Genomic DNA, 22,281 nt, shown 5'->3' with positions numbered 1-22,281 from the left:
ACCTAAACTGTGGTTAGTGTACTGTTCCATAGTGCTTATTATTGTTCAAGCGAGATGTCATAATGACTAATGTATAACATACTTTGCATTCTGCATTTTGATTACTCTTAAACGTGAATCTTTTTTATATTCTGGGAGGCAAAGTGTAACAATAAGAAAACAATCCCCCCCCTCCGCCAAAAAAAATACTCCCTAGCCCCAAAGGACACCACTGTCGAACTCATCTATCGAATGATCTAGGAATTATGACGAAGAAGATGTGAAGGAAGACAGCAGGAATCAGTTTCTGGATCAGTTTCGTTCATATTTCATCATTGATATGGTGGCAAAGAGTAAACCTACAAATTTGTGGACAATACCAAGATGGAAGGGGTTGCAAGTAATTTAGGAAGGAATAGGATTATAAAGTTTCATATGATCTGGAAAACTGATAGAAATGTCTGAAGAAAATGGGAAAATTCAATAAGGAACAAGGCAAGATCTTCTAATGAAGAACCAATCGGTTAACACACATAAAAATGAGAACTACTCGTATGAGGAACTTACAGAAAGGATCTGGGATCATAGTGGAATCAAAGCTAATATGAATCAAAATTGACACTGTTGAAAAAACAAATTTTTCTGTGATGTACTATCAGGAGTGTCATAAGCACGACACGAGAAGCAGTTCTCTCCGCTCTCCTCCACGCTGGATTAGGCTCAACTGGACTGTTGTCGAGTTCTGGATGCACTATGTTCAGGAAAATGGTGACAAATTGAGAAAGTCAGAGAAGCACAAAATATTAAAGGTCTAGAATACATGACCTATGAGGGAAATAGAAAAATATGGGTCTGTTTAGTCTAAGAAAGGAAGACTGGAGAGGAAATAAGTTACTCTAGCTATCAAAGGTGCTAGCGAGAGGAGAAAAATTGTCTTTTTGACCTTTGAGGATAGGACAAGAAGCAGTGGCTTTAAATTCAGCGGGAGTTAGGTTAGACATTAGAAAAAACTTCGAACTGTCAGAGTAGTAAGCAGTGGTATAATTGTCATAGGCAAGTTGTGGAATCTGTTGTCACGGAATTTTTTTTAAAGAGCAGTTAGACAAACACCGTGTCAGAGGTGGTCTAGATCCGTAGTCCAAACTAGTGGGCTACGCCCTAGAGGGGTCAAGGAAATTTTGGGAGTGTGGCAAGGCTGGGCCAGCCCCACAAAGGTGGGGGTAGAGAGTGGGAGCCACCCAGCCACTTTGCCCAGCTCCGGCCAGAGCATCAATCCAGCTTCAGCTGCAGTCCCCGCTCCGCCTGCACTGTACTGCAGCTCTGTCCGGCTCTGGCTGCTAAGCGGCCAGACATGCTTCTGAATACGATTTCTAGTGGGGTGGCAGCAGATTCCCATCATGGGAAGACTTGGGGAATGATGGGAAAGTTTGGGGCACCACTGTCTAGATAATACTTCGTCTTTGCCTGAGTGCAGGGACTGAACTAGAAGACCTTCTCGCGGTTCCGTTCACTTCTGTGAGCACATTTTCTGTCCACTTGATATTATTTTAGAATTGTGTCTTGGTAAAAGATTTTCTCAATCCTGCTTTTTCTAAGTTCTATCATATACGTTCAGTAGTCTGTGTTGGTGCATTCCAATCGTGTTGTTGTTGAAATAACATGTCACAAGCAGACCAACGTAGGAGGGACGACTAACAAATCCAGATTTTTTAAATTAATGGTCAATCTAGGCAGATTTCTGCAGAAAGTAGTAAAGGATAAATTGAGGTTCTAAAGATAATACTACTATGTAAAATCCTTCTTAATTATCTGGTGAAGAATGTCTGAGGTTTTATCTGATAAAAAAAAACAAAAACAAATTTCTATCACCATTGCGCAAAAATTTTTAAACCTCTGACCTGCCATATGTTTGAAAATGCTGCAACTAGTAGTGGGAGCAGAAGTTGTTGGTATATTCTAATAGCATTCAGTATTACAACAAATTCATGTGGACCTTATTTTATGTGCAGAAACAATAAAATATAAATGCAAACTGAATAGAATAAGCAATAGCGACTGAAAATTTTTTTCAAGATTTGAACAGAGAATTGCAAAGGAATGAAAGAGACAAAATTTAGAACTCACACGTACTTTAGGTTTCACGTCAAATTCTGTGTGTTTAGAATGCAAGCGTAGAACTTATTGTTCAGTAAGTTTGTGGTGTCCTTTCTACTGTGACTTGTAGCGGAGAGATAATTCAATCACATGGCAACAATGCATGTGCAAAAATATGCATGCTTGACATTCAATCACCTTACAGAAAATCATGCTGAATGTCTGCAATACAATATGGACTGCACGAAAAATAACTAATTTTGTTTGTGCTGTTTCATGCCGGCAGCGTGACTTAATTTAGCATATGCTCTCCTTTGTTTTGGGCAGAGCTTTTTGTGGTAAGCATATCACACTGTGTTCGTTTCGACAAGCCAAGGTCGGAGTAAGAAGACTGGTATTGGTCTCCATGACACAATCTGGGTTTGGTAGGCGTTGTATTCTGATCGTACTAAAGCCAACAGTGCAGCCATAAAAAGTGGACTGTTTATTGGTGTTGAGCTGGTAATCTGCAGATTGATAGGATTAATGACAATTAATTCTAAAGATAAAGCGGGTGAGTGCTTTTTATTTAGTTCATTAGTTAATATTAACTCACTTTATAATTACTTGGGGGGGGGGGTGAGAGCCGGAGTATACTATATTAGAATGTGAGAGGCAGAGTAATTATCTTCAATTGGACAACTCTGTTTGGTTAAGCCAAGTTTGCATAGCTTTCCAACAGAGCTTCTTCTTTAGATCTGGGAAAAGTACACTCAAAATTAGGTATTACAATTATAATTAAAACCATAAATGTTGTATGGATTATTACACAATTGTACCAATGTTCTCAAGTCCAGCTTCTGCACACACCAATGACTGGAAGAGATATTAACTGGAGCACTTCACCTTGAGGTGGTCTCTTGAAATGTGTTGCTACATATGCTAAACAGTGTTCCACGTTTTGTATTTCTGCATAGAGAAGTCTTTAGAAGTTTCAAGACCTGAAGAATTATGCTCTGCGGTAAGCTTTAAGCTTGTTTCTTCACCAAACAGAAGACACATACAATATTGTCTCTCTAATACCTGGACACAACATCTGCAATATCTGCTTTCTATTTCAAATGATCGACTTCTAACTTAGTGAAATTTGTAATTAATAGCTCATTTAATATAAGGAAGTTAGTTTTATTAGTTTTCATATATTTACTTAATCTTGTACAAATTTATTGTTTCAGCTATATTACAGGCCAAGGTTGCGATAGTTCAAATATGCCTGTCAAGCCCTGATAGTTCTATTGATCTTCAACTGGCTTCCGGGCACATGGACAATCACTGTACAGTGATGTCCAAACAGAGTTGAAGCTGTTGCTGGCGTGGTAAGTGATATGTATTGTCCAAAAAATCTTATGAGTTAAAAAAAACATTGTAAATATTAGCAAATGTTTCAGTTGCTGAAATAGCATGACAGTTTATTTTGTTTTAGATCATGTCACTGGCATCCTAGATACATCTCATTTCTTTGGCAGTTGCAGACTGAGGCAGCAGCCTAAATATGCCACTCTAGAGAGGAGCACCGTGTCTTTGAAACATTAATGCAACAGGTGCGAATATGAATTGTTAATCTTTTTTATTTTGAGGTTATGTGCTCATCCGTTTTCTGAAATGGAATCCTTGCTGAATATCCTTCCTCCTACTAATTTTAGGTATGGTAGTCTGAGAGTACTTCATTTTTTCCTGTATTACTATTTTTCCTATAATATAAAGTTAAATATTTTAAAATAGGTTTTTTAGATTGTCAGTGCTGGTTTAGTTTGAAATGGGGAAAGGTGTTAAAATTGAAATTATTTTGCAAACACTTACTACTATATAGCAGTATCGGAGGTAGCGAGTTAGTCATGGATCTGTATAGAAGCAGCAAAGATCGCTGTGGACTTATAGATAACAAGACGTGGACGCTGAGCTTTCCGTAGGTTAATACCACTTGTGAGGTGAATACCCCACTTCATTCAGATGCATGGATAGTGGAAATTTCCAGGGCAGGAGGGTGGGTGTGTGTGTGTGATGTGTAATATACGTACTACGTTACTGTGCGACTGAGATAGTCGTAGTGGTTAAGAGCGCCGCGTTTGATAGGAGACAGCCCTTTGATGCGAGAGACGGGGTTCAATCCCTGTGTAACAGCTTTCCAGGAGGGGTCTGAGGCAAGAACCCCAACCGCTGCACCCTGCCATACCTCAAATATAGAGAGTGACACAGAATACAGGAGAGTCATGGCCGAGAACGTCGCGCCGATTAAACAAGGCCGTGCAGATGTTGAGAACCAGGACTCTGACGATAATGGGCTACTGGTAACAGACCATTCATGACAGGAAACCTAAAATATGATGGAATTCTACTACAATAGACCTCAATTGACGGGGGATATATGAAAACGTATGAGGGGATATGGATGGCAAAAGACCTACAATCCAACTTATGAGAAACAGCTAGCTAGCCAACGTTCCAACATAGTAAAGAGGAAGCTGCTCTCACAGTTGAATAGACAACAGCACATTACATCCCCCCCGACTCAAGAAGGAAGACCTGGATAGCAAGTGCGATTGTCTAGCCAACCTGGAAGCTGAAACTTCAAGTGCCACCCCCTCCATTGCAGAGAGCAGCAGCTGATATGAGCATAGAGATCATGAGAGAAACTAGTGCTTACAGTCAATCCTCGAGACGCGATTACCAAGCTCAGTGGAGAATTACCTCAGATAGTATGTTATATGATAGCTATATTAGAGCCCTCATGACAATCCCTACTATCGCAAACCAGTATTCAAACAATTGAAACTGTAACGCTACAGCTCTGTACAATACTGGAGATGCTATGGCTACAAAGATCAAGAAGAACAACAGTAATGTACCCACCTGGAAAATGAGATTGTGAGGATAGAATGTTGCTGTCACTTGGCACTGCTATATCTATCACCACCGCTGTCTTCTGATCCTTGTCTATTACCACGATGTCTGGTTGATTGGCCAGTACCTGCCTGTCCGTCTGGCCAATCAACCAGACATCGTGGTAATAGACAATATATATATCTGATGAGGTCCTCTTCTAGCAGTTGAGGTGTGAAAACCAAGAGAGGAGAAACTGCTTTTGTAGTTGGCTAGCCCTTCACAGTCTTTGTTTAATCCTGAGCTGTTGGTGTCAAATTTGTAGATGAACTGGAGCTCAGCAGTTTCTCTTTGAAGTCTGGTCCTGAAATTTTTTTGCTGCAGGATGACTACCTTTAAATCTGCTATTGTGTGTCCAGGGAGGTTGAAGTGTTCTACAGGTTTTTGTATATTACCATTCCTAATATCTGATTTGTGTCCATTTATCCTTTTATACTGTATAGGAGGGGTTTCTAAGTGCTGTCGGTAATAACTATAACACAGTACCTCTGAAGAATCTGAATTTGTCAGTTACAATTCCTGCATCTTTTCTTATCTGATGTCCTTTGAAGTTTCTCAAGTTGATGGATATTAATTATTAATTGCAGTGACTTGTTTTTAGGTAACTATGGCAGTAATGTTTAGAGGTTGTGTTTTTATTGCAGATAACACTACAGTAGAGAAACTAAGAGCTATTTGCTTAGACCATGCAAAACTTGGTGAAAGCAGCCTTAGTCCATCCCTTGACTCTCTTTTCTTTGGCCCTTCTGCCTCACAAGTGCTATATCTAACAGAGGTTTGTAATGTTTTTCTTTAAAAATAAATTTTAAAAAAAAAACTTTTGTTATATTTTAAAACTTTTTGGCATTAAGGTTACATTTTCTATGGTGGAGTTGAAGAACAGGATCAAATTCTGGTGTAAAACTAAAAAGATTCAAAATGTCTGTCAAAGCAGCAAAGTGTGGGAGGCGTGCATGGGGAGAAGTATCAAAGCATTGTATAAAATGTACTTCTGTGTACTTCCATTTTTTGGTGTATGTGTTTAGAAAAAGTTTATCGAGTGTGTTTGCTAACGTGTTTTATTTCCTTCTTGCAGGTAGTCTATGCCTTGTTAATGCCTGCCAGTGCACCTCTGGGAGAAGATGCCAGTGACTTCCAGTATAACTTCTTAAAAAGTGGAGGTTTGCCTCTTGTGTTGAGCATGTTGACTAGAAATAATTTCCTGCCAAATGCAGATATGGAAACTCGAAGGGGAGCCTACCTTAATGCTCTAAAAATAGCCAAATTGTTGCTAACAGCAATTGGCTTTGGCCATGTTCGAGCTGTTGCAGAAGCTTGTCAGCCAGTTGTAGAGGGCACAAGTCCAATCTCACCGGTAATGTACTTTGACTTTTTTTTTAACACTCCTTCCACCCCCCAAAAATGTCTTTTATAGAAATACTAATATGCAGTAATTTACATTCAGGTCTACAAAGTTGCCTTCCTGTAATAATACCACTTTTACTTATTCTTCTGTCTATATTTCAACTGTATGATTCATAAGGAACTCATACTGCGCCAGTGTAGCCAAGGCCTCATTTTTTAAATGTCTGAGATAGTAAAAGGTTCCGCCTCACCAATTCCTAGCACTTCCATTGTTGCAAGTTCAGTTCCTTTCTGACTCTGGAAAATAACAGAATTCCTGCAAGAACAGCACTTCCAGTACTGGTCCAGCTTGTCTCAGTAGGTATTTGTTGCTGTGATCCTTCATTTATGTGTATTTGTTAGTTCAAATGACTCTCCGCATGAATTCCACTCTTGGTGCATATGCATCCTCTGCATGCAAGATCAGATTCTTCTGGCAAGATGTACCCGATGGGGCTGCACCTGCACCCTGATGTCCTTCATGCACTTAGGATAACCAGATAGGAACTGTGAAAAAACAGGATGGGGTGGGGGGTAATGGGAGCCTATATAAGAAAAAGTGCCAAGAAACGGGACTGTCTATTTGAAAATGGGACATCTGATCACCCTACATGCACCCCACCTGAGGGCTTAAAGGGCACGGTGAACTTACCACCACTCAGTTCTCTGCTTACGCTGCACATTGTGATGTCTTGTTAAGCTGGTTAATAGTAGTTGATACAACTAATGTAGATAATATAGAGGTTTTGGGGCAAATTAAGTTTTTTGTCATATATAGTGTGTGTGTGTATTACAAGGATCCTTGCCTCTATGGCTGGGATTATATAATTGGATTGCCTGCAGGAGCAGGAGATAAGGCTAAGTGATCCTGGAGGTCCCTTCCAGTCCTCCTCTTAGGTTGGTGGAGGAACTCACTTCATGTGTGAAGTACCGTTTGCTGCATCGCTGCCTACTAAGACACTGGTGATGCGCTGCATACGGATGGGGAGCTCATCTTTGCTACTTTCAAACCCAAGGGCGTTGGGTCACCCCAGGAAGCTCAACTTAACATTATGTCTTGGAGCTCAGAGCCATATGTCTTTATGCACAGTGTTTCTATTCTTGTGATCCAAGTGATAATGGACAACACCACAGCCATGCACTATGTCAAGATAGGGAGGAGCATAGTCATCTCTGGTCTGCAGAAAAGTTATTTGTGTCTGGGGTGGAGCATTTGTCATCAAGTCATACCATCTTCAAGTGGTTCTGCATCTTCCAGGCTTGCAAAATGCCCTGGCAAATTGAGATGACAGATAATTCTCAGACAGACATGAGTGGGCTGTAAGGGTATGTCTACACAGCATTTTGGACTGAGCAGGAGAGAGCCTCCCAGCCCAAGTCAACAGACTTGAGTCAGCAGGGTTGACATTGGTGCTCTTAAATAAGCTGCATAAACAGTGCTTTGATGTTGCAGTTTGGACTGAAGCTTGGGCTTTGAGATCTAGGTTTATCCTCTGTGCATGGTAGCCACAGCTTAACCCAGACAATTCTGGTGAACCTGTCAACTCATCCTTCAGTCATGCTACCTGTTCTACCTGACATGGTTTTGCAAACAGAGGTCACATCTTATTCAGAGCCAGCTTCATTACATCTGAATTTGTCACTGGTGTCACCAGTGCTGGAATGCTGTATCTGGTTCTGGTGTCCACAATTCAAGAAGGATGTTAATTTGGAGTGGGTTCAGGAAAGAGCCAGGAGAATGGAGAACAAATATTTGATGGTGTGTTTTTCAGTCTAGCAGACAAAGATTTAACAGGATCCACTGGCTGGAAGTTGAAACTAAACAAATTTAGACTGGAAATAAGGTGCCAATTTTTAATAGTGACAGTTATTAACCATTGGATCAACTTACTAAGAGTTGTGGTGAATTCTCTACCACTGGCAATTTTTGAATCAAGATTAGGTGTGTTTCTAAAATAAATATATGCTGTAGTTCAAACAGGAAGTATTTTGGGTCAGTTCTATATTCTGTGTTATATAGGCGTTCAGGCTAGATGCATACAATGGTCCCTTTTGACTTTATAATCTATGAATGCAGAAGCATAATGTTTTAAGACAGAGTTACTCTCAGGACTCCTTCCAAATTCCTCTTTTTAAGAATTTTGTGTGAATCAGTTTATTCATATCTCAGTTTTTCTCCAAGCCTCACTCTCCCACAGGGGAAGGTAAATGTCACACAGTTGATATAGTTAGAGCACTATTCTTACAGTTAGAGGACAAAACCCTTCAGGAACATACCTAAACTTTATGGCCTTTGCAGAGAGAGGTGTGTCAGGCAGTATCCTCTCTGAACTTATCTTAAGTCTTCAACTGTATAAAGATATGTTGTTAGTTAGGTTAGATCTACCTAGTTGTAGTAGAGCTCAGGCAGCCTTTGCTGCTTGTTTGAAGAATTTTCTTATTTCTGAAATCTGTAGGGCAGCTATGTGGCGCTTGATCAACACCTTTATGAGACATGTTCTTTGACAGTGGCTTCCAGATACGATGCCTTCTTTGGTGTGATTGTCTTGATGTCATTGTTTAAGTAAGACTCTTATTTCCAATCTCCAAGCAAATGTGTATCTACTTGTTGTGCACTGCAGTAGGGTAGACTAGGTCCAGAGGTCCCCTGCTGGAAGCCACGTGGCTGTGCTTGCCCCAGAAAAGAGCAGGGGAGAACTCCTCTAGGTGGCCTAGAGTGGCTGCAGAGAAGCAACCAGAAGGACTGCTGGAGCAGACAATGAGGGGCCAGAAGGGCCCTATAAAAGGGAGGAGCAGAGGCAGAGTTGTCAGTTGCTGCCCAGATCTTGAAGAGGGAGGACTGGGTTCCTGGCTGGCTGGAAGAGCAGCAGGACCTTGGAGGATAGGTCAGTGCAGGCAATCTGATCCCAGGGGACTGAGCCCAGAATTTAGTCAGACCAGGCAAGGGTACTGTGGTGGGCCCTCGTAATTTGGTTGAAGTCTAAGCCCAGGCAAGGGCTGCCAAAAGGACACCAACTGAGGGTACTAAGATGGGCCCCTGTTGGTCTGTTCAAGAAGGCAGTGCCTCTGAGGAGGAATCCTTGGTGCTACAGCCCCATACCAGGACCGTGAGAAAGAACTAGAGACTGTATTCCACAGAAGAGGGAGACAGTGTGTGAGACTTGGCTGGAGGGCTGAGTTGCTGAAGACCTGTCGAATAACCATCAGCCGGGGGATGCTTGCAAGAGGCAGGTGCCACCTGTTGTAAGAACTGAAAGAAAAGCAGGCTTACATCTGACCAGAAAGGGAGTGCCTGTGAGAGGTGGGTGCTGCCCCGTGGGAGAAAAACTGAGTGATTGCAGGCACACATCAGCCAGAGACGAGCGCTCATGAGAGGCAAATGCTGATGCTGTTACTTTACCGACCCTTAAATGCACCAGCAGTGTAATCCCAATGGACAATTACTTTAAGGAAGAATGTTTACAGTAACTGTTTTTCAAAATGTGCTGTCCACATGGATTTTATGTCCCATCCTCCTTCTCTTCTTCTATGTAGTCTTACTCCTCTGGGGTTTAGTGTTGGCAAAGGAACAGAGAGGTGGTTGGCCCACTCTTCCCTTTGATGATAGGTGTAGGTGCTGCCCCAACAGATTCTGCCAGCGGAAAAATCTGATCTCCCAATCATGAGGCGCATGCACACCAAAAGTGAAATCCATGTGGTTTCAAAGAACCACAATTATTGTAAGATAAGTAATCATTCTTTCCCCTTAGTCTTTGAAGTTCTTTTAAAAGTAATTCATGTGTTTTTCATGCATTCCCTGGGAATACTTTAAGTAGCGTATTGGGAACATGGGTTGTTTTTTGCTTAGGCTTGGGCAATATCTTTAACGCTGTTTGGGGTGTGAGAGGGCTTCAATCCTTTGGCACTGTGCCATTTGTCTTTGGGTCTCTGGAACCTCTGTTCTGCTTTAGTGCAGAACACCCTACACATTTTGAAGAATCAGCTTGCCAACACACAGTATCAGTAGTGTTTCAAGGCTCTCTCTCTTGATATGAAACAGTTCTTTGGAGGAATTGTTTAATGTTTCTCTTTGCTTGACTCTGCCAGCTATTCTTTGTCCCAGAAAAGTATAGGGAAGACTCCCTTCAAACTCCAACAAACAGCTCATTAGTTTTAAATGTATGAAGTATGATTGTACTCTGTCTGACAGATAACCATAATCTATGCCTGAAAGAAGAGAGGCTCTCTGTGCTAAGATGGCATTTAGATTGAGAAAGAAGTACCTGAACTCTTTTCCAGTCTCCATTAGAGGTTGTAAAAGTTACAGATCTTTCAAGCTCAAAGTATAAAACATCAGCATCCCCACGTCAGGCGCTGAGTTTGTGTGGTACTGTTTGCTTAGGTACAGGTCTGGAGATGGATAGCTGTAACCGCACCACTTCCTTACTTAGTCTGAAGCTGCTTCCTCTTGATCCTTTTGGGTGCGTATCGTTGCGTCATCTTGGTTAGATGATACTTCTCTTAACAAAGCGTCATCATACCCTTCAGAACACTGTGTTCTTTGAGGAGTGTCCTCGTGGGTGCTCCATTTTAGGTGTCTTGGTTCCCTGCGCTGTAATAGATTTGTGGTAGCAGTGCCTGGTTAGGTAGTGCATGCACTGTCGCCATCTCTCACTGTTCCACACAGTTACACAACACTGCGTGACCAACCACCCCTCAGTTCCTTCTCTGCCGCCTTTGGCTTCAGTTGGAATGATCAGCATCATCTTCTCTTAGCTTTGTAAAAGCTAATCTTATCTATAGTTTATAGTTGGTATTATAAGCAGTAGTTAGATATTTCCCCTTTATAGTTACTTTATTTTACTTCAGACAAATTTTTCCCTTTATCTACCCTTATTCCCCTCAGTAGGTGGAGAAGTTAAGACTCCTGTAGGTTTATTTTCCTCCTTTTTGTTTTGTTTCTGTTTTTTGTTTTGTGGCAGACTTTCTCCTGCACGCCCAGATCATCGGACTTCAAACGCTGTCTAATTTTCGAACTGTCAATTCTGTTCTCTGACGGACATGCACAGTGTGTCCACTGTCTCAGCAAAACACACATTGTTCATAAGTGTCTACATTGCTAGAATCTCACAGCCAGAGCAAGAAAAGCTAGGGTTCTCCAACTTAAATGCCTTATGATGGAGAAACCCCTCAGACCAACTTCAGACTCTGAGTCCAGGACACCTCCAGGCCAATGGTCGCCATCAGCAGCCTCTGACAGAGGTCCTACCCCTGCCGAGCCTATGAAAGAGCCCTTACTGAAGATGGCTACTGAAAAGCGGTGCCAAACTTTTCTGCACCGTGAATCGGCCAAGAAAAAGTGATCCTCGACCACAAAATGTACCTCAGTACCAACAGCACCGAGCATGTCGGATCATGATGCACCAAGATTTTCTGGTACTGAGAGTTCCCAGAAAGTGAAAGACCATATGCGGGCAAGCTCGAACGGAGGCTCACAAAGCGAAGTGGAAACCCTCCACCTCAGTACCCATTGAGCTGAAAAGAACCTCTGCACAAGCGGTGCAATTGTGCCACCTGCAGTACCTATGCTACACAGCTCAAAACCCTCAGCACTGGTGGCTACAACTCTCACTCGCATGCTGCCAGTGATGCTGACCTCTGTACCAAAGCTGACGATTCCGCAACTATTCCTGAGACTTGAAGACCCACTAGTCTCTTCAACATCAGCCTCTTAGCTGATCAGAAACACCACATTGGAAGGGATCCAAGGATCAGTCCATGCTGCTTATAGTGTGTAGTAATCAATAGCTTCATGTTCCAGGACACAATCCAGGATGCTGTAAATGTAGTGGAAAGGATTTGCCAGAGGCAGCGGAGACCATAAAATAGATGGAGTCTTATGACCACAGCAGTTTTCGTAGTACCATACCAGAACTTAGTGGTCACAAGGCAGTCTCCAGTGCAGTTTTCTCTGTCTCTTTCTACAGAAGGTTTGCAAAACTGTTTTCTCCATGTATTTTACAAATCATTGTTAGATTTAGTATCAAGAAGAATCCAGGTTTTCTGTACTGCTTTTCCTACCTCCACGTGAGGGGTACCTAGACTCATCTTTTATAATTTTGTGTTTGGGATGCCCACCTTTTGAATACTTCTACCTTAATTTTCACTTTTGATGTAATTGGGTTTCTTCTGGAGAGCTCTCTGTCTAGATAAAACTTCCTCTCCTCTCCCCAAATTTTCTTCATGTTTTTTAAGTATGTTATTGTTCGCTATAAACACTGCTTCTAGGTGCTGCAGTTTTTGTAACATTTTTCTCTTAGAAATGCCACTCAAGTTTTCCAACCTTAGCAGAAATCTAGAAGAGAAAATTATGTGCTTGTAATGCTTGTTCCTTGATTGTCTGACTAGATTCTCACTTTTGCACCTACCACCCCTCAAAGGTCGAGAAGCTACATCTGTTTGGTTTTTTTACCATTCTGTGGAATGTTTATTTTTGTTTTTTGACTGTTAAATTCTTATGCAGAAACAAACTGACTTTGGGGCATTGGAGAGTGTACACCAGATCCTGTCAACTGGAATGTGTTTGTGAAGAACATCTACTAAAACCTAAGAGGATCAAAAACTTCTGAGGAAGTTTTTCCTAAGTCACATGTTAAAAGAATGGACCCAGGAATTGGAAAACAGTAAAAAGAATTCAGAGAACTACTGAAGACAATTCTCTTGTACTTCTGACTCAAGTTTTACATCAGTTTTAATAATGTCCAACCAATGATTTTATATTTTTAAAAGAAAATTAATTAAGGGGTACTTTTCTGGACACTTTCTGGAGAGCAACATCTAGCTTGAAGAATGACACCATTAAGGGTGCCAGCTGTTTACAGTCCATTGACATCCCATAATCCTGTTTCTTTCCTGTCTCAAAAGATGGATGTTGGAAGTTCCCCTAACTGTCCGTTTAAAATTTTATTCAAATGTCCAAAAAAAAAATTAAAAGTAGTTTCAGGTATTCTATACCTACTTATGATTCTCTCTGCCAGTACATTTATAGTTTTACAGTTATCTTTTTCCCATTTTTGTAATGTTTTAAGAAGCTATTTAGACTTTATCCAGAACTTGTGTGTGGAATAGTAATTTTAACAAAAATATCAAGTACATGGATGTGTCTATATTGAAATGTTGCTTAGTATTTGAAATAACAAAAATGTCTTTGCTCGTGTATTATATTCTTCTTCCACTTGTCTCCTCTCCGCACACCTACTAGATAATTTCTAGTTTCATACTTTAGGGTTTTCTATACTTTTTTTTCATGTAAATAATGAAAATAACTTATTCCAGATAAACCAGGCTACCCATGACCAGGCAGTGGTGCTGCAAACTGCCCTACAGAACATTCCCAATCCAACTTCAGAGTGCATGCTACGAAATGTAGCAATACGTCTTGCCCAGCAAATATCTGATGAGGTTAGTATATTTTCCTGTAAAACCTAAGTTTTCTGTACTAGATTTTCCTTTTATTTCATCATTTCTTAGATTTCCTTTCATATAGGAAAATGATAGATTTCCTTAAATTCAAAATACATTTAGGATATTTTGCATACTTATGTTTTTTAACATTTAAAAGCATTAAATATTATTTCTTTACAAAATTATTTACATGTTTTTCATGTGTTTACTTGGGAAAACCAATATGTATAATGGAGTTCAGAGAGTATTAACTAAGTGAACTATGTAAGAGTTCTGCACATCTATATTAATGGGTTCTGATACTGTGAGACCAAAACTCAGTTGGTATGGTGGTGTTGCAGGTTTTAGAAGTAAACTTAGCATCATTTTTCTTGAGGTAATCGATATATTTGACGAATAACCAGAGATTTTTAACAAGAAAATATTGTTACTAATATTACAGTCTTTTTTACTCTTATGTTTGTCTTTGGTAATATGCCTTTTTTGAGAGTAATAGGAAAAATGGTGACCTGAAATGCCTTTTAATACAAAAAATTCCATTGTTGAGGTCTCAAATTATTAACAGAATATATATAAAAATATTTTAACTACACATAATTGAAAATTGAATCACCTGGGTGGAGGAAAAGTGAACAGCTTTGCTCACAAATGGATCATCCATCTAAATGGTGTGACTTGCCCTTATTAAATTTATGTAATGTTGGGTGAGATAATGTATTAAGAAGAGTACTGTGTAAGCTGGAAAGTCGTCTCTGTCACCAACAGAAGATTGTCTAGTAAAAGATGGTATCTCACCCATCTTGTCTCAGTTATTAGATTTGGAATTTTTAGTACTCCATTTAATACATTGTGGCCTGTGAAGGGTGGACAAAGGAAAAATTACAACTTCCTTTCAAGATGATTGGTGCTGCATCAGCTTCCAAAGTCAAAGCAATGCTGACTTGGACTTCAGGACCTGTATAGGAAATAATCTCCTCATACCACCTCAGAACGTTGCTGAGATATCCAAAAGTGTAGACATCCTCCGTGACCATTTTAACAATATGAAATGTACAGCGTCTGCCACAAGCTAAAAAACACAAAGGCTTGAGAAAAAAAGAGGTTGATGGAACTGGACACCAAAACAGGATCCCTAGTTTTCATCATTGCTACATTGATGGAGCTGTATCAGTTGTGAATTTTGTATATGAAGTTGCCAGTGTAGAGATGCTGCTTTAGTCATAGCTTTTTCCATAGAAGAAATAGGTCATGGAGGGAGGGAGGGCAGGCAGGATATGAATTGATTTTTTTACATGCTCTGTGTGAATGAAGTTTTAAAAAAAAAAAGTATTAAAAGCAGAACACGAGCAATACAGATCAAAGGAACGAGACTCAGATTACACAGCATCAGTGCTAAAATACCATCTATATATTTGCAAAAATGAAGAAAACTGCTACAGAGCTAAATCTGAAGTATGATTTGGTTTATCCTGCAAGATTTTTCTTGTACGTTTTGATGGCCAATGATTAGTTGTTCCTCAGCAGATTTTGTGGGGTTTTTTTGTTTTGTTTTTGTTATTTGTTTTTGTTTAATTTTCAGAAATTTGATGCAGTCTATGAGGGAAGAATAGAATAAGAGTTGAAGGGCATTGAAAAATCTACATATTTTTTAATGATCATACTTTAAAAACTTGAAGTAACTCTTCTCCAGACTAAATTAACAAACCTATTTTTGTTTTCTTAATGTGTGAAAGTTCTCATTGCGATGCTTCTGATGCAAAGTGAATCTGTTTGTGGAGAGACTGGTGAAGAGCCTACTTTCTGTTCTAGCTATTCCCATTTCCATAGCTGTAGTGTAGGTTCATCTAGGATTAAAAGCTCATAATGGAACCAATTTATTTATTAAGCTTTTTATGTTCTCAGTGTTTAATAAATCTGAGTATTGGAAGATTTACGTTGACAGGAAAAAAAAAAAAAGTTACTAGATACCTGCCTCAAAGGATTTTGAAAGTTTTCCCCTGTCAGAGGGACGTATGCTTCCTGAACAATGTTACCTTGAATATGAACTCCTGAAATTTTGATGAAAGCTTGTTGCAAACTGGAAGAAGTTAACAATTGTGGTATTTAAATTTTGTGTAATGATTTGGGTGTTTGTACTACCAAATATTTGAAATATATGAATCAATATAGTGCTTTATTTAAAACAGTTGCTAAAAGTAAAGCCACAGAAAACATATACCTTATCTTTACCAAATATGTATTTATATGAATTAATTTAAAATACACTTCTGTTAACTACTTGGGATCTTGCAGATGGTTTTATGTATTAACAGTTTTCCCCTCTAGCCTTGGATTTTACTGTTCTAAACAGCCCTGTTGGAATTATTTTATGTTTTTATAGCTCCCATCAACAAAATATAATATAAGGGCTCCCAAAGGTACGTTTAACTCAACTAATCATAGAGTTGGCTTTAGTACGAGAACTACTGTTTTGTTGTTTTAAAGTGCTATAAAAATTAGGAACTTAATTTGACTGTCATATTTCATGCTTACATCACTGTAGAGAGAAATGTCTTATTACACCATAGCTGAAATTCATGACTTTTCCTTAGAGCTGTAGTTGGATTTTATCCTTATCTGCTTCTTATTGTAAAATATATAAATTGGATGGGGAGAGTCAGATTTTGGACCTACAAACCTTGACATTGTCACTTTAAGACTGACTTCTTTCAGTTAAAATACAAAATTGCAAGAATTCTGACTTTCATGTTTTGAGAGTATAATTGCTTTCTTCCTCTTCATTATACAAAGTGAATACAGTTAATGTTATACAGAATACTTTTTTTAGTATCTAAAAAGAGGCAGAGACCAGGATTTTAAAAAATGTCTCTCAAGTTAGACAGCTTCAGAACTTCTATGCTCTCAATACTTTGGAAAGCCAGGCCACTTACTTAGATGCCAGCGTCTGGACCTGCAAGCTTGTCTTGAGACAGTGTTTTTATAATTTGTTTGTTTAAAGGTTGGCCTATATAATTTGCTATGAATATTCTCAAATACCATATCCTCCATCTTAAAAAAATTATATTAGGTGTTCCTATAAGGAGATTATGGATAAGGATATAAGGATATAAAACCAAGTTGACATTCTGTGACACAAATGTGGTCAAGGGAAGGAAGAAGGAGATGCAGTACTCCTCAAAACTAAAACTTGGTCCTTAACTCGTACCTTTTGCTAGTTTTCCTTCCTGAACGAGAATTTTAAGGACTTATATTTGTGGATGAGGATGAGGTTGGGGGTAGTGAAGGCAGGAAAGATGTAATATTTCACTCTGATTGCGTATTTTAAATGAATCACACCTTTATAAAGCATGTTGGAAAACGAACTCTTTTGCAGCAGTTAGTCACTGGTAAAAACATGATACTACAGCTTCAAAAATTTTGTACAGTAACTCCTCACTTAACATTGTAGTTATGTTCCTGAAAAATGCAACTTTATGCAGAATGATGTTAAGTGAATCCAATTTCCCCATAACAATTAATGTAAATTGGGAAGGGTTGGGTTCCAGGGAAACTGTTTTCACCAGACAAGAGACATTATGTACATATACAGTAAGTTTTAAACAAACAGTTTAATATTTTACACAGCAATGAATGATTGTGAAGCTTGGTTGAGGTCCTGCAGTGAAAAGGTGGAATATTTCCCAGGGATTGCCTTGCTGCTAAATGATGAACTACTGCTCGGCTGAGCTCTTAAGGGTTAATATACGGTTAATTTAGCCTCACATTCTACAAGGCAGCACGGACTGAGGCAAGAGGGAGGAAACACAATAGATGGAGGGCAGTAGCTGCAAAAACTGATACTTGACATCCTGATACTAGCACCCCTCTCCCCCAGCTAGCAGGAAGCTCCAGGGAGCAGCTTCAAGGCTGAGGGCGGGGCAGAAGTAGCACGGCAGTGGGAGGAGAGACAGCTGAACTGCTGCTGGGCAGCTGCTGAGTCACACACCTTACAGGTAATTTAGGGGAGCTGATGGGGGCGAGGGCTGCTGGCCCCCGTGGTTCTAATCCCCACAAGGAGGGGCTGCTCTTCCAGAGAATCCTTCAAGCAGTGGACAAAGCAGTCAGCTGCCAAACAAGGTTAGAAGGGAGCATTCCACAACTTTAAATGAGCATGTTCCCTAATTGTTCAGCAATGAAACAACGTTAACTGGGACGAGTTTAAGTGAGGAGTTACTCTATATAAACTAGGAACTATGCCCCAAAACTGTTGCATTCTAGTAATTCATTCATAAAACAAGACAGGTTACCTTTGCAGGTGTTCGGATCTGTGATAAACTTTGTATGACCTATGTGTAGCAAAATTCCTTTTGAAAATTAGTTAGGGGTTTGGATGAACTCTTCTGTGCTTGGATAGTAGCTGACATGCAATATCCTGGTTATTTTTCTTAATATCAAAATTAGTTATGCCAATTTGTAGGCTAATTGCTTTCCAAATCACAGCTGTTTTGGAGTTGAGAGCTAAGCAGACAAATCCAGTAAATGTATATTCTGTGTATACTTCTCTAATGAAAAATGGCTGAGCAGATGATTTTTCAACATTGTTTTAAAACTAATTTTAATCTTTTTTTGCTAAATTTTGGCCAGGATCAAATATTTTTATCACTTACCTAATATCAATTTATAATACTTACATCTCAGTAACTATAGTGGCATGAAGGAAGATCCTGAGACACTACCTAATACACACATTTGGCTTTCATGAGCATTGCTAAGATGAAAGTGAAGTGTAAAATGCTAAATGAAGACACAAGCATTTCTAAGTTATAGCATCATCTTTTTTTGTTTCAATATAAAATGTCTTAAAGTAGTGTAAAGATTCTATTTTTACTAGGTTAGTTGCCGTAATGGTGTAGAGTCCATTTTAATGTTACTAGCAACTGTATTTTAATGTTGCTGTGGTTTGTTTATTTCTTTGTCTCCAGGCTTCAAAATACATCCCTGATATCTGTGTTATTAGAGCAGTACAAAAAATTGTCTGGGCATCAGGGTGTGGGTCAGTACAGCTGGTGTTCAGCTCAAATGAGGAAATTAGTAAAATTTATGAAAAGGTAAGAATTCTTAAGCAACTTCTTTTTCTATTTAATTATTTGGTCAGCTATAAAAAGGACAGTGTCAAGTAATTTAGGCTCAAAATGTGACCTATCTTCAAGTAGTTATATTCTTGTTGGTAATATATGTTGGATTCTGATGTAGGGTCACAGTTGTGATACTGTAGTTCAGATTGAGATGGTACTTCCATGCTATGTGCCTATTTTCAATTATTTTGGGGCTGAAATTTCTTAAACTTGAAGTTAAATTTTTTTCTATTGTATCCAAATGTGAAATAAGCATTTGTTACATACTAAACTTTTCAGGTGTACTTTTGTAATTTAGATAATTCAACTACTTTAGTTTTAAAGCTCAGACTAGGCATATATGTAATGAAAAATGTTGTTGGCCTCCCTTTTTTGGAAGAAATTTGATTTTGGAAATTGACACTGAAGCATTGGTAAAACCTGAGTGATAGCATGTGTAGCAGTTTATTTTCCTTAATTGCTTATGCACATACTTGGAGTTAAAGTATCAGATCTTTGCATACGCAAGATTTAAGGGGTGGGTTAGACCAATCATATTTAGAAAGATTTCTGGGTATCATAAAATGTTTATACTGTCTCAAGCTTTTGGCTCTTTCTTCCCCTTGGTGTACACTGCTCAGAACCTTCAATTTATCAACATTGGTTTATAAAATTTTAAAACTAATGATATAACCGACTCCTAGAATTATATTGCAAATACATGTGTATCGTAGGGTGATGTAGCTGAGGAAGTTGCTGAATTCTGGAAAGAGAAACTTCTGTTTGTCTCACGTCTCTTCACTATCTCCTCTGAATTTTTAAAGTTAATCTGGCACTGCTCCGCTCTTAGCTAAGTAAAGGAAGAAGGAATTTGGTGGGATGCTTTTATTCTTTGTATACTAGACCTTTTGCTTAAATTTTTGGTTTACAGAAAAGTAGCTTTACTTGCAGAAAAAGCAGCTTCTCATTTAGCTAGCTTAGTAGCCCTAGCACTCCTGATTACCTAGGTATCCTGTTCAGTTTCTCACAAAATGAGTTCCTCACTAAGAATAATAATCCCCCCTTTATTTGAAGTTTACTAATAGGGCTAAATTCTGGTTAAGCTGGTGTGGTAGTAGAGAAGCAGAAGATGCTCCCATAAGTTTCTGCATTTGCTACACAGATCATAAAAAAGGAGTGTGGGAGGGGGAAGCAGGATCCACATCCAGGTTTGTGGAAGGAGGCAGGCTAGGGCAGAACTGCTTGAAGTCTTGGCTTCTTGTCCCCTTTTCTACCAGCATTCTAGCTAATACAGCTGCCCTGGCATACTGGAGAGCCTCTGCTGTGCTGTGCTATAGACCTGGCACAGTTTACCCCCATCTTAGAATAACAAGATGACCAGGTGGGGAGTATAGCAGTGCAACAGTGTGCTGCTGTTTACTGTGGCTTTGTGGCAAAGTCGCAATTGAACCTTGACTCTGTCTGTTTCAGGCTTTACAATTTGTATTTGTAAACTATATATTTAAAGATTGAATTGAAAACGTTAGGCAGTGAGTATGTATCTTAAATAGGAATGGATATGGCCACAGAAATAACTAGAGAGAAACTATAGTTGGGTGGATGATGTTGAGAATTATACACAAGTTGAGGAGAATCTTTCCTACACATTACTTTTAAATGCCATTTCACTTTGCTTTAGGAATTTCTCACCTTTGTTTTAGATTCTCACCCAGTTTCACCTTGAGGTGAAATCACCCCGTTGAGAACGCTAACAGAAGACCTGTGCAACACTTTAAAACCAATTTAAACCCTGAAAATAAGACTTAGATGAAACTTAAACTGTGCACAGGCCTTATGCTAGTTCTTTGCACAGAGAGAATTTCACCCTCTTTGTACACAAACATCAACCTCAACCATTCTCTGTGGTGTTTGTGCCACTGATACTGATGCATGTATTAAACAAGAGGGCTTGTCTGCACAAAGTTTGTGGCAAGTGGAAGTGTAAATCTGCCCCATGCTAGCTTGCTGTGCAGTGACTGTCCTCATGGACCCTGCTGCTGTGCACAAGAAGTTTGCTGGTGTGCTTTGCTCTACCCCAGCTATGAAAAGAGTAGATTAAAGCACAGTAGGAGACTTTTAGTGAGTGTCAACAGAGTCCACATGGACACTTAGTGCATGGCAGGTTAGTGTGGAGTAGATCAGTGTGTCACGCAGAGAAGCCCAGAACTATGTAAGCATGAAATGTGATACGAGGTGACACTGGAAATGAAGAAAAAACACTTGGGAACAAACTATAAAAAGAAAGGAGAAATAGCAGAAGCAGAGTGAAGGAAGGATAAAAGCAAAAGTGGGACAGGAGGAAACAAAGTAAAATGGAAAAAGGGGAGAAATGGCAGAATTGGGGGGGGTATGGTGGAGGAGACAACTGCACAAAATCCAAGTTTTAAGTGATAGAGGCAACAAAGTAGGAACACAGACCACAAGAAATTACTGTAGAATAGTTAGTTTGTAACTCAAGGCACGTCTACACTTAAAACACTGCAGTGGTGCAGCTGCAGCACTTCAGTGAAGATACTACTATGCCAATAGGAGAGGTTCTGCCATCAATGTAGTTAAAATCCACCTCTGCTAGAGAGGGTAGCTGTCAATGGGAGAAGCCCTCCTGTTGTAGCGCTTGCTACAAAAGGGGATAGGTAAATATAACTCTGTTGCTAATGGGTGTGGATTTTTCACACCCCTGAACGACGTAGTTAAACCGATGTAAGTTTCTTTGTAGACCTGTTCTGAAGTATTACAAAAACATACCTGTGACTATTTCGGGTGCTTAACAATTTCACAGCCAGGAGCTAGTTGACTAATCTGCTTTTCTCCAAAGCATTACACTTGTGGAAAAAAAACTAGATGATTTTTTTAAAGCTGGCATACCAATTAGATTCTAACTGCTGGAGGATGGAGATGTTTCACAAAGGCTTCTTCTGATGCTTATAGTTCAATGGACTCTGCTTCATTTTTGACAATTTTGATTTTTCAGTGGAACTTGGAGAGACAGCTCTCTTCAGAGTTGTCAGAATCCTCAAAATTAGAGTCTAGAAATTAAAGTTCAAAACTCACTTATTAAATCATCATCTGGTGAATTTATTTTTCTTGTATATTAAAAATTAAAACATATTTTAGAAGGTGGGTCCAGGTTCTTCTGTAATTCTTCCTCACCACCCCAATAAGTCTTACGTTACAGCAGCCCTTCGGGTCAGGGAGGACTGCCTTTTGGTTTTCCACAAAACCAGATCAGCACCATCTTAAGCCATGGCACAGAGAGAGACTTTTGAAGTACTCTCTACTCAGAGGATCTGAGTAATAATTCCACAGCCCAGCCAGTTCTTGCGCTAAACAA

General features: G+C 39.4%; 1 protein-coding gene across 4 annotated transcripts in view; it reads left to right on the top strand.

Moving 5' to 3' along the window:
- Window positions 1-22,281, top strand: part of USP9X (ubiquitin specific peptidase 9 X-linked) — a 211,555-nt gene that overhangs the window by 128,283 nt on the left and 60,991 nt on the right. For 2 of the 4 annotated variants that reach the window (XM_032795781.2, XM_032795782.2), the window contains 4 exons: window positions 5,637-5,767; window positions 6,068-6,346; window positions 13,690-13,815; window positions 18,780-18,905. In XM_032795781.2, the coding sequence (XP_032651672.1) occupies window positions 5,637-5,767; window positions 6,068-6,346; window positions 13,690-13,815; window positions 18,780-18,905 (662 nt within the window). The remainder of the gene's footprint in view (window positions 1-5,636; window positions 5,768-6,067; window positions 6,347-13,689; window positions 13,816-18,779; window positions 18,906-22,281) is intronic. The other 2 variants (XM_032795784.2, XM_075059608.1) reach the window with 1 other exon arrangement.

The sequence above is a fragment of the Chelonoidis abingdonii genome, chromosome 1, assembly GCF_003597395.2.
Source record: "Chelonoidis abingdonii isolate Lonesome George chromosome 1, CheloAbing_2.0, whole genome shotgun sequence".
Taxonomy (NCBI): domain Eukaryota; kingdom Metazoa; phylum Chordata; order Testudines; family Testudinidae; genus Chelonoidis; species Chelonoidis abingdonii.
This window is presented reverse-complemented; position numbering and strand designations above follow the sequence as displayed.